The sequence below is a fragment of the Sminthopsis crassicaudata genome, chromosome 4 (genome assembly GCF_048593235.1).
Source record: "Sminthopsis crassicaudata isolate SCR6 chromosome 4, ASM4859323v1, whole genome shotgun sequence".
Taxonomy (NCBI): Eukaryota; Metazoa; Chordata; class Mammalia; order Dasyuromorphia; family Dasyuridae; genus Sminthopsis; species Sminthopsis crassicaudata.
This window is the reverse complement of record NC_133620.1, coordinates 125,810,781-125,823,646: the sequence shown is the minus strand read 5'-3', so window position 1 is coordinate 125,823,646 and position 12,866 is coordinate 125,810,781. Positions and strand designations below refer to the sequence as shown.

Sequence of the window (12,866 nt, the reverse complement as noted above, 5' to 3'; positions counted from 1 at the left end):
AAGAATGAAAACAAATACAAGGCCTCAGAAAATAGTTGAGTGGGAAGTCGTCATTCATTTTAGTATATAGGTAGATCCAAAATAAAAAGCTGAAGGGAATACTTGAAATGACAGCAATGTCTTTTTTTCACAACTTTCCAAATTTTATTTCATGCTCCATGAGTGGAAGAATGCTCTTGAGCAATTTAACTGGAGCCTATAAAATGTTGTGATGCACAAACAAATTTTCTGAATGTTGCTGCTGCTGCTACTACTTCTAAAGTTTATTTAAAGCCTTGCGATTTGCCAATTGCTTTATCTATAATATCTTATTCAATTCAATCCTTTCAAGTTCTCTGTGATAATGTGCTATTAGTATCCTCTGTTGTGCAGGATCACATAGCTACTATCTGAAGTAGAATTTGAATTTCCTGATTCCAAGTTTAGTGCACTATGTACCTAGCTGCCTAGAAGCTTTTTGTTCAAGCTAATAAATATGTAACATGATCTATATCTATAAACTACATGAAATGTATTCCCAGTTGCATATTCCAGTATAATTTTTTTTATAAACAATAATAATATATTTGCAATTTCACAATATACAACAGTATATAATGTATCCTAGGAGTCTTCAAGGGCAAAAAAATATTAAATTTCACTATAATAAAGTTCTGGGGATAATATGTCATATCCTAAATAAATGGCAACTCAGGTATTATGGAACACCCTTTTATATCCTTTTATACCAGATTACTCTTTTAGTCTTATTAAAGTCATTTTGGATTTCAATAAGGCTTTCTAAAATGTTAACCACTTTGTTAACTACTGGTTTCGGCACAAAATTTGATAGAGCTCTACTATTTTTTAACCTACCAAATTACTGGTATAAATAAAAATACAATACTTAATGGAAAAAAGACTACATATGGTTTTTTGTTAAACTAACAGTGAATAGGAGATTATTTCCTCTGGTAGTTAGGTAGGTAGTTAGATCTACCACTAATTTATTTTAATCACAGGAGAATTTATAATAGACTAGTGAAAACATATCAAGATTTTTTTTTTTAATGGAAGTAGTTCGGGGTATAATTTACATTTTTTTTATGCTTTCCATTTTTTAAAAAAAGTAAGTTAAAATTCTGAGCCTTAAGTTTCCTCATTTATAAAACAGGAACAATAATAATAATAATAATACCCATAGTAGTACTTAGAGGATTTGTTGTAAGGTTTTACATAATGAATGCAAATCATTTTGTAAACCACTGATTTTTGTTTTTATTTTTGATCCAGATTTCACATTTCATGGAGACTTTCAGTGTATCAACTCAGTTGTATCAATTCAGGAAGGCAGCCTGTTGCAGAAAAACAACTTGGAGAACTTCCATTTGTTATGCTATGATATTTCTCAAAGTATGGGAGTGATAAATGAGATTTAGGTAACTGAGACAAGTAAACTGTTGGTTGAAAGGTATGTGTAGTATCTGGAGCTAAATTTCTCTTTGCATAGATCTTAGTATACCACCCCCCCAAGTTCCATAAAGTCCATTGGTGCCCAATTTTCTCTAAGATAAAAGTTGTGCTGTTCTGTTGTCTATATATACAGTTGGCTTATAAGTGAACTATTAAAAGATCCTTCATGTGACAATCCTCCACAATCAGAAGCCCAATCCTTTACAAGTTCTTCTCAAATTACTACAAATTATTACTATATGTGTTTCTTTACCATCTGACCAACTATATTTGTAGCCGTTAAAAGCTTTCATTAAGTCCTTTCCCAACTAAAATAAAGGGAAATTTACAAGAATTCTATGAAGGGAAAAATGGGCTTCATGCCCTTTTTATATGGATATTCTCTGTACATGTCTTGTTACCTTGATATTTCAAGTTTGTGCTTATTTTTCACTATAAATGCTGGGTCTATTTGAGAGAGACTATGTCACAGACTATTGGGGAGAGTGTTTTTTACTCAGATCTTCACAGCAAATTCCTTTTCTCAAAGATATTAGTTGACTGTCAATGGAGAGTATTATTGTAGGAGCTAAGAATGTTCTATCAATACAACGCTTCAAAGTTATTTCCAGAACATTAAAAATAATGATAAGCTATGTCCAATAAAATGGTTGGCTGTAAAAAACATTATACTGTGGGATGATTCTAGATCTGTGGCAAAAACTCATCAGAGATTCTTCACATAGATAACTTCATTTGCAGGCACTTATTATGAAAACAGTATTTAACTTTGGAGTTCTTAAGAGATCCACCAACCCTCCAAGTTTCCTAGACCTCTCTTTGCATTATCTTAGAATGTAATTTGATATTATGTTTTCTGACCCTTAAGGGTCAGACCAGTATGGCTGTTTTTTAAAAAATATTTTTGTTGTTTGACTATATAAGTACTTAATATTTGTTTTATTACTATAATCATTGAATATTGCTCAAATATGCCCCCCCCTTTCTTTTTTGATGGAGGATATTTTTTAATCAACTAGTACTTGCCTTAATGTGAGGTCCATAAAACAAGGTTTGCTAGCTGTACTAATCTTTCCAAGGCCCTAATAGCTTCTGGGATTTTTCTAACTCTTTGTAGTAATTGAGTTATTGTTTGTTTGTTTTTTTTTTTTTTTTTTAATTCCTTTTTAAGTTAGTCAACATAGTGAGGAACGAATTTGGATCTCTAGTGGAATTCCCTATATGTTTTTATGAATATTTAGAAGAATTAAGGAAACAAAGTAAAGATACCTTAAAGAAATTTTTATTTTAGGTTCCACTTTATAAATGAAAAGATCCCTATTTCTTGTGTCCTATATATTATGACATTCTAGAGATGTTTTGTCAGGACTGAAAATTATATGTTTTCAGTGTTTCCTAAAAAAAATTTTGGTAGCCCATGTTATAGGCATAAAGAAGAATTCTCTATGATTAAACTCGGCATGTACTTAAATACCTTTGGTTTCCAGAGAGAAGAAAAAGAAAAGGATGAATGACTACCTTTTATAAACTGTGCCTTCTAGTGAATATGAAGGTTGAATAAAATTGACACAATTCTCCAAAATCGACACAGTTCTCCAAAATCATCAATTTGTAGCAATGCAAATAATGTAAAACTTGATAAGAAATTGACTGTTGGATTGACTTTTAAAGTTCCAAAATTTCCTTGGTGTGCCAATTCTATTCAAGGAACATCCTAGGGCCATAATAATTAATATGAAGAAAAAAAGAATATTTTACATATTTATGACATTCTAGATTTTCTACTTTAGATGACCAACTTAGCTACAAGTTACAGAACCACAATTAATGAAACATATGTCTTGGATAACAATGTGTTACTTTTCATGGCATCCCAACATGTTCTAAGGGATTCATAGCCCAGATAGACTAATTTCCAAAAGAATCTGCAATTTATTATTGTAGAAATCTAATCATGATAACATTATACAAATTCTTGGCATAAGGGATTTAAAACATGTATATCTGATATAACTTTATGAAATCAATCTGACAATAATTAGGCTCTCTGACACACATAAACATGTGTAGAAAACACAATTACACAAGTCATGTAAAAAATTCCAGACTCAGTTCCATAATATGCAATCAACTGAATGATCATTGTGTTCATACAATAAGAATTCCTTGGCTTAAAAGTTTAAAAACAAATTTAAGGAATATAAAACCTTTACATTTAAATTGTAGGTGAACAATTTGCTAGTTTTTACTTTTTAAATCTATTCCTCTTCTGCGTAAGTTAAACCACTAGATATCAAATATCAAATTGCAAAATGTAACTTTCCTAAAAGGAGATGAAAAAAAATTTGAAGAAAATATCATTCAGTTTTCCTAATCTAGTAATGATATTTTTGAGAAGGGACTTATAATAACTCAATAGGTTCCCAGTTTATCGAGTAGACAATTTACAATGTAAATTTAGGAATTAAAAAAAATAGAATAACATTTCTGATAATTAAAGTAATGTTAGCAAAGGAGACAAGATAAAAATTTCATATTGACTATTTTTAAATAATTCTCCATTCCTGCTATGGAACTCACATTTCTGAGTTCTGTTTTTCTTTGCCATTATTACAGGACAATGCAACAAAATCACTTTTATCCACAATTTCAAAGGTAGTTAGTTGCTTCCCCTTATAGAGAAAGGTAAAAAGATACAAATTTTATCTAAAGGAAAGAAATAATTTTGTTTCTTTAACAAAATTCTTTCATTTGAACCAATGAATTTTATATATTAAATTTTTATATACTAAATTTTATATGATAAAGCCTATCAATGAAATTTCCAAGTTGAAAAGTAGTATATTTATTTTAAGTATGTTACTGTTTCATATTAATAAAGAAAAGCTAGTATTTTAAAATCAATAAGGAACAAAAATAAAACACTTTTAAGTAAAATAACTGCAATCTAACTTTTCTCAACTTTTTCATATTTTTGATATTATTCTGAATATTCAAGAGAAAAACTTAACATACCTCAGCCCAGAACTCTGCATATATGTCATTAGCTGTCAATCTTGTAACTGGCCATAGCTTTGTTACAGAACAAAGGTCACAAGCAGTCATCATTAGACCAATTACCCGGTCTCTAGAAAATAATGACAGAAAATTGATTGGACAGAGACAGAAATTTTAGCAATAAATTTTATATCTTTAAAATTTAATTTATAGTGAATATAATACATTATATTAAAGAATGTATTATTATAATACAATGCCAAAAAAGAAAATGGAGGCAATGATATGTTTGACTACTTCCCTAAATACTTATAGCTATCACTTGTAATTTGAAAACGGAATATGTTATATAATCATTTCTTCAGTATGTGAATATTACCAAGGTTTACAACTTCAATGTCATCTTTGATTTTCAGTCTAATAGAAGTTGCCAAATCTGATACATTATCTTTTGCATCTGTCCTCTTCTTTCTACTCACATAACCATAACCACAGTGAGCCTTCTTGTCTAAACCTCTTGTCTGAAATATTACCATAGCCTTCTAACAGGTCTCCTCATCTTAATTACTTTGCTCCAATCTATCTACCACGAAGCTTCCAACATCCTTTTCCTAAAGCACGGGTCTGTTCATGTCACCAGTTCCAAATGCTAGTGACTCCCTATTTCTTCAAATATAAAGGATCAAATAAATATAGGATGAAACTCTTGTCTGGAATATAAAATGAATAGCAACCTGATTGCAACCTATTCCCTAGTTTTATTTCACACTGATTTTATAATTTAGATAAACTGTCTTATTGCTGCTTATTCACCTCTATTCTGTACAACTGTGTACCAAGCATGCACTACTTCCATATATTCATCTTAGAATCATTAGTTTCCTTGAAAACTCTGCTCCAAGGTATCTTTCATGAAATGCTTTTTCTGCCTGTGTCTTGCCCCTCAAATGGCCTATCTTTTTTTTTTTTTTATGTGCATGTACACATACACACCCTCATACACAATAGGTTCTTGAATACTGTATATCCAATATATCCCATATATATCCAATCAATGGCCAAATCTTGTTCAGACATCATCCTCAGACACTTTCTGGGACTATCATGATTTTTAATTGGTTTCTTTGCCTTGTTTAGAGAAGCACCTCTCCAATTTATTTGCTATATATCCTTCCAGCCTGTACTTTATGATTGAAATCAGGGTTACTGTTTTCCTCCAAATCTCAGCTCATATGCCAGCTCTTTTATGAGGTCTTTCCTTACCCCTTATAAGACCCACAAATTATGTATTTATTATCTACCCATCTATTGTCTTCTCTGAGGGAATATAACCTCCTTGAGGTCAAAGACTATTTCCTTTATGTCTCTGTAAGCCCAGAATCTAGGCCTACACTACAGTGCTTGGCACATATATGATAATTACTGTAAGCATTTTTAAAGTATGTGAAGTTTATCACTCTTTTCCATCTGGTGGTTATAGGGTCAAAGCAAATGTATATGCTCATTTCGTGAACAACTACAACCAAGAATGTTGGTACTTTAAATCTGTAGGAGGCAGACATATTTTCTGTCCCTTTCCAGATGTTTTGAACAGTTGAAAGGTTGTCATTGGTTATCCAGCACTGGTTGATCTGTGCTGGTCAAAAATTTTTCTAATGATATTCCTTGTCACTTCTCCTAAACACTGTACTTATCCCATTCATCTTTCTATTGCGCTTCAACCTTAAATAATACACAACATCACTATTAGAATATAGTTTTAAAAATAGGTCTTTGTTTCAAAAATAATTCCTTAAAGTAAATCAAGCATGCTTTTTTCATCCTATTAAATTCTTAATCCATTTACCATCTACACACAGAATGTGGCTAAGATATATGAAATGAAAAATGACAAACCATGGGCTATACATTCAATTGCACAGTAAAATCTAGTTAAGAGACATTGAATTATTTGGGTGTTTTGCTTTTTTCCTGTGTTGATAGTGATCACTTGTGAAAAGGAGTTATTAGAAAGCTTTATTACATATAGGTGATTGCTTTAATTTTAACTCTATGCTGAAAAATTTTAGTGACAACGGCAAAATTTTGGAAGGTATACACTTCCATGTTTCATACTTTGCTTGCCACTAATAATCAGAATATAGTTAAACAAAGTTATCACTTTTGTTATAGTTGACATACAGTAGAAACTTAAGAAATGTTTGTTAATTGACCAGAAAAGAGCATTTAAGGTATTACAAATTTTTTTATATTCAATTAAATATGTAGAATAGAATCTTATTTTCTATAACTTTTAAGTAAATGTGTGACTAGAAAGATGATATCACTTGTAGGTAGTCAGTTATGAAAATCTTACTGTTTCCTTCTTATGCCATGAATTCTCATAAAACTTATGTGGACATAAGAAAACAGGTACATAGATTGGTAGCTATTAATATTCAGTTGGTCACTTAAAATAATAATGGAATACAGGATTTTTTTTCTAAGTCTCTAGTATTTTCCCCTATTTTAAATATCTCGATAGTCCTACAGCACCTCAAAATTGTATATTTTTAATAATGTTAATGATGATAATAATTACTTAAAAGGCGCAGTAGTAGTAGTAAATAAAATAGTGGTGACAACATCAATAATATCTAGCATTTCTAAAGTGCTTTACAACTGTTTTCTCATGATCCTTACAAAATACTATTATTCCCATTTTACAGAATTAGAAAGATGAATGACTTGTACAGCTAATAGATATTTGAGACTGGATTTGAATTCAAGTCTTCCAGATTCCAGCTCTGCTCAATGTGCTATTTATCTGATTTCCTCTCTATTTAACAAGAACAGACTAACCATTCTTCCCATTTCTATTTTTTATTATGCCTTTTTCTACTTCCTGATGAAATACATTAGGTATTATAACATTGTAGTCCAATGTAATGGTCTCACTCATATGAAGGAAAATATTATAAAAATGTTTATAGATGTTTTCCATATTTTGTCAGATAATTGACTTTTAAATTTAATTGTGAAATGTATTTGGGATGGGGTATACCATGGAATTTTTATGTAATTGATAAAACTAAGCTGATTAATATATGACACTAACAAATTCAATTTTTCCTATATTAGATAACTTATGCTGTGGAATTATTTCTCATGTGCTAGTACAGACAAAATCCTAAAATCTGTCATGTTCTTAGGAAAACACTTATTCAAATAATTATCATAGAACACTTTAACATAATCAGTATAATTTAAAATCACAATGTAGATTTGACTTTTCATTTAGATCTTTATATATATTCATGCTTCTATTGATCAGATATAGGTAATTTGATTTGAGTTTTACTAGCAATAATGGTTTTGATTTTTTTTTTTAATCACCTATACCATCTCACTTGGTGGTTGTTCATAGAACTAATAGAAAATTGGCATTCATTTTCAAACAACTGACAGAAACTATTGTAATATGGATTTAAGAAAAAACTTTTTAGTTCAGTAGCTAAAATCTATTTAGCTAATAGTTAACAGCTAAAAGTGTTATATTTTAACCTATGGAATATGAAGATGTAAGTAGGTAAGGAAGATGGACAATGCATTATATTGCCAAATGTTATGCTAACTGTAATATATAGTTATGAGATGGAGTATAATGGGTTTTTAGACCAGGCACTGGCATAACACCTTCCAACTTTCCTATTGTCATTATTTCTTTTATTTTTCCCTTTCCATTATTTCCTGCAGTCTCTTCTTTAACACTTGTGAACCACAACACATTCTGAAAGACTTTCAAGATACTCTGTTCCCTTTTGTGAGGCAACCTTGGCAACCAGATTTTATGAAATAGTGGGATAACCTTGGAATAAACATGAAATCTCATCTCTGATGAACATCACTTGGAAGATCACAGTTAAGTCTCATCCTCTTAGTGTTCAATGCTATGGTTACATATAAGCAGCCATTTGGTTTGTAAAGGGATTTTTTTTTTCGATACCAGGAACTCCCTACTCTGGTGAAACCACAGGACCATCCCTCCCCTGCCCCCAATTTCAAATTTAACAACACAAATGGATAAGTTGTTTTCTCATTAGCATTTGGGAACTTTATTAAGGGTTCTCCCCTTTAGCTTTAACATTTCTGGAGAACAGAGTATCTCTTCTTCTGAGGCAGAAAAAAATTAAGGACAATATCAAAATCCCAATAGGTTTCTGATTCAGAAAATTCTATTTTTTTGATCAAGTTCAATTTAATTCAATTCAGCAGAAAAGAAATGGAAAAATTAAAAATCAGAGAAATTTACTAAGTGTAAAAGTCCTAACCTAGATATTGGCAATACACAGATGAAAATGAAATAATTCTTCCCTTCAAACAAGCTTATTTTGTACTAAGGGGATATAATGTGAACAAAAAATAAATGTAAGATAAATTCAAAGTAATGCAAATTAATTATTAGAATGTGCTAATTACTAGAATGATCAGAAATGGTCTCATGTAGGAAGAACTGTACTTTGAAAGAAGCTATGAATTCTACAAGGCAGAAGTGAAAAATGAGAACATTTCAGATAAGGAATGGGAATCACTTGTTTAAAAAAACGAAGGTTAAAGATGGAATATTACATTTAAGAAACACTCTGTTGGCCAGTTTAGGAAAAATAAAATGAATGGAGAAGAAAACAGATGAAGAGCTATCATGTCCCAGAAGAAATATGGATCTACCCTTTTTTTTTTAAGTGAATGACATAATCAGAGCTCTATTTTAGCAATATCAATGTGATAATTGTACAAAAGATAAAGGAGAGCAATTGGAGAGAATGAAACTAATAAAAAGTCTATTGGAATGCTCTAAAAAGATGGACTGATGAAGGCATGAATTAGAGTTGAAGTAGTGCATTAAAGATGGAGCAAAAGGAAGGCTGTAAAGAAACTGGCGAATGGATTAAGGGTAAATTACTTTTAAAAACTATAATAAAGGGTTTCTTTGAGGAGAACAAATGTTATCTTGTCCAGTGCACATTACTTGGCACATAATGGAAACTTTAAAAATTTTAATGATGGATTATCACTTTATCTTGTTAGTAAGAATATGCCTCTGAATTTTCAGATGAAGAAATTAAAACCATTTCTAGTCATGAAAAAATGCTCCAAACTACTATCTGCAAATTAAGACATATGTACCTCTCAGATTGGCTAAGATGATAGAAAAAGATGATGAATGTTAGAAGGAATGTGAGAAAATTGGGACATTACTAATATATTATTGATGGAGTTGTGAACTGATCCATCTATTATGGATAACAAAACAGAACTATGCCCAAAAGGCAATCAAACTGTATAACCTTTAATCCAGCAGTGTCTCTACTGGACCTGTATCCCAAAGAGATCATCAAAAAGGGAAAAGGACCCACATGTGCGAAAATGTTCATAGCAGCTCTTTTTGCAGTGACAAGGAACTGGAAACTAAGTAAATGCCCCATCAATTGGAGATTGATGAATAAATAATAATTGAATAAATTATGGTATATGAAGGTTATAGAATATTACTGCTCTATAAGAAATGAACAGCAGAATGATTTCAGAAAAGCCTGGAGAGACTTACATGAACTGATGCTAAGTTAAGTGAGTAGAACCAAGAGAACACTGTATATAACAATAACAAGATTATGTGATAATCAATTGTGATAGACATGGCTTTTTTCATCAATGAGGTGATTAAGGTCATTTTCAATGGTCTTGTGATGGAGAGAACCATCTACCCTCAGAGAGAGGATTATGGGAGCTGAAGAGTGGATGACAACATAGAATTTTCATGTTTTGTTGTTTTCATTTTGTTTTCTTTCTCATTTTTTTCCCTTTTTTTTGATCTTATTTTTCTTGTGTAGCATGATAATTGTGGAAATATATATATATATATATATATATATATATATATATATATATATATATATATATATATGAATTGCACAGATTTAACATATATTAGATCTCTTACCCTCTAGGGCAAGGGGGTGGGGAATGGGAGGGAGAGAAAAAAATTTGGAACACAAGGTTTTACAAGGGTGAATGTTGAAAACCATTTATGCATGTGATTTGAAAATAAGCTTTATAAAAATATAGATATATATGATGTTTTGAATGCAAAAAAAAAAAAATGTTCTTCCTCTTCTTTTTAGAGAATGACCAGAGAGGACTTCATGCTTATCTCCAGAGAATAAAGATGTTATAATAAGTGATCAGTGAACAATTCTATCTAATTAAAAATCACTTTAATGCTTCTGTAGAAATCCTATTAAAGGAACTCATAATCAAAGGCAAATTAATTCTCTAAAATCAAAGGTAAATGAACATTTTCAGTGCTATTTAGCTATGTTTGCATGGATCCAAAGCTACCTTTCAGACTAGATTCTATTATAATCCTGCAAAGTAAGGTTCAATAAAGAATCCCACATAATGTGGAAATGTTATTGTCATCCCTTTTTCACATATCCATCTGTTCAAACCCCACATCATCATGTCCTGCTTACATGTAAACTATATTTATACTATTCATCAATTTCTTCTTGGGATCCTGAGATGATATTAAGACTCTATTTTTTTAAAGAAATGAAAAATATGTGTTAACAAGTATGAAAATATATGATTGATTCTGTGCATCTATAAGGAAAAGTGTATTATAATTTTATAGTTGAAAGAAATCTTCAAATACCTGTAGTACAAAATATGTGATGCTTTACAATTATTCATGCATTTCATAAATATATAAACTATTATCTATTTTATTAGAAATAAAAGTATAGCTTTGTTTCAGTATTAACAATGAATTTATATTAAGAAATATTAATCAAATCTCAATTAAATTTTGTTGTTGTTAAGTCATACTTTAGTTTTATCTGATCCCTTTTGGGTTTTCTTGACAGATATGTGGTTTATCAGTTCCTTCTCCATTGCATTTTACAAATAAGGAAAATAAGGCAAACATGATTAAGTGAGTTGCACAGGGATAATGAATGGGATCATAAAGCTTTTTATAATATATAAAACAATATATAATGTATGTTTAGTCATTATTCAATAAACATATTAGTTCCAATCACTCCAGATAACTGATTATATGTTTTTAGCTTCAATATTGTAGAAACTCAGCATAGAACTACAATCATATAGCTGATGAGAATTTTTCTCATCTTTAAGTATGAATGTCTATCTAGTGAAGAAATGGAAATAGCAATCCAAAAAATTTCATAACCAATGAACTCTAGCAAAGACCAAACAAGAGAAAGGGGAGAGTGTTTTTCATGTTGGTTTATAATGTGCCAATTGACTAAACAAAATTTACTGTTCCCTAGTGCCAATTAAAAAATAATAATAATAATAATAATTTCCCTTGAGGAGGGAGAAAGCATTGGCAGATAGAAGTTAAAAGATCTCAAAAGCCAGAATATCTGGGACCAATTCAGAAACAAGCTTGAAAAAAAAAGGTCACAGGTAGCAAAAAAAATTAACGTAAGGCAAGTCATTTGAACTGAGCAGATGGAGATGTAAAATAAGGAAATTCATTTGGACTGAGCAGATGGAAAATCCTCCAAGATTTTATTTCATATGACATCTTTGTATCTTTTGCAGTACTAGGTACTAATTTATGTACATTATATATATTTTAGCAAGCAAACCATTACTAGAAAGATCTGATGGTGATACCCACCATATTGGTATGAAAATATATGCAATGAAATGGGAAGAACAATTGACTGCTTTAAATCTTCAAACACCCTTCTAACAGAAGTTGAATCCAAATCAATATAAAAAAGGCTAAATCTAGAAAAATAGTTCATTGTTAATGCAGGCCAAAACTCCAAAGGAAAATTTCCAAAATAAAGAATAACTAAGGATTAGCAATGGAGGAAGATATGAAATAAATGTACTGAAGTGAAGAAGTTCTGCACTGACACTGTACTTTGAAGCATGTCTTTGACTAAGATGAAAAGTGAATGGTAATAAAATGAAGAAGATGGTAAGAGAATCATTTAGTCATTACTTATAAGAATAAAATGGGTTGGCTTATAAAAATGAAGGAAAAAAAATTTTGAGTAAAGCTTGTAAAATGAAGGGATCAGAAGTTGCAAATATAATTTCAGAAAATAGTGAAGGATTAAATGAACAATACTTTTAGAATAATTTTATAGAATCCCTTTGTATTTGAAAAGGTAAATTAACAAGAGATCAATCTTTAATTGTAGAAGCTTAAAAACTCTTTTTCACAGAGTTTCATATGAACCTCTAGAAAGCAGTGAAAAAAAAAAAAAAGAGCTCCATTATTTCTAAAAGATACCAAGTAATATAGCAATCTTTCAAATGCCTTTCCTTGTTGTGTTTTGAAGATCTTAATAGAAAAATGGAAAGAGAGGGGGAAATGATAGTGAGAGTTTGGG

The 12,866-nt window shown here is 30.4% G+C and overlaps 1 protein-coding gene and 1 long non-coding RNA gene across 2 annotated transcripts in view; one reads left to right on the top strand and one right to left on the bottom strand.

Annotated features, from left to right (window-relative positions):
• PDE10A (phosphodiesterase 10A) overlaps nucleotides 1–12,866 on the bottom strand; it is a 736,567-nt gene that overhangs the window by 21,306 nt on the left and 702,395 nt on the right. The window contains 1 exon segment of the mRNA XM_074309355.1: nucleotides 4,468–4,579. Within this exon segment, the coding sequence (XP_074165456.1) occupies nucleotides 4,468–4,579 (112 nt within the window).
• On the top strand, nucleotides 1,371–10,668 carry LOC141565786 (uncharacterized). Its single transcript, XR_012489125.1, has 3 exons — nucleotides 1,371–1,450; nucleotides 8,185–8,349; nucleotides 10,611–10,668. It is a non-coding gene; the product is annotated as an uncharacterized LOC141565786 (long non-coding RNA).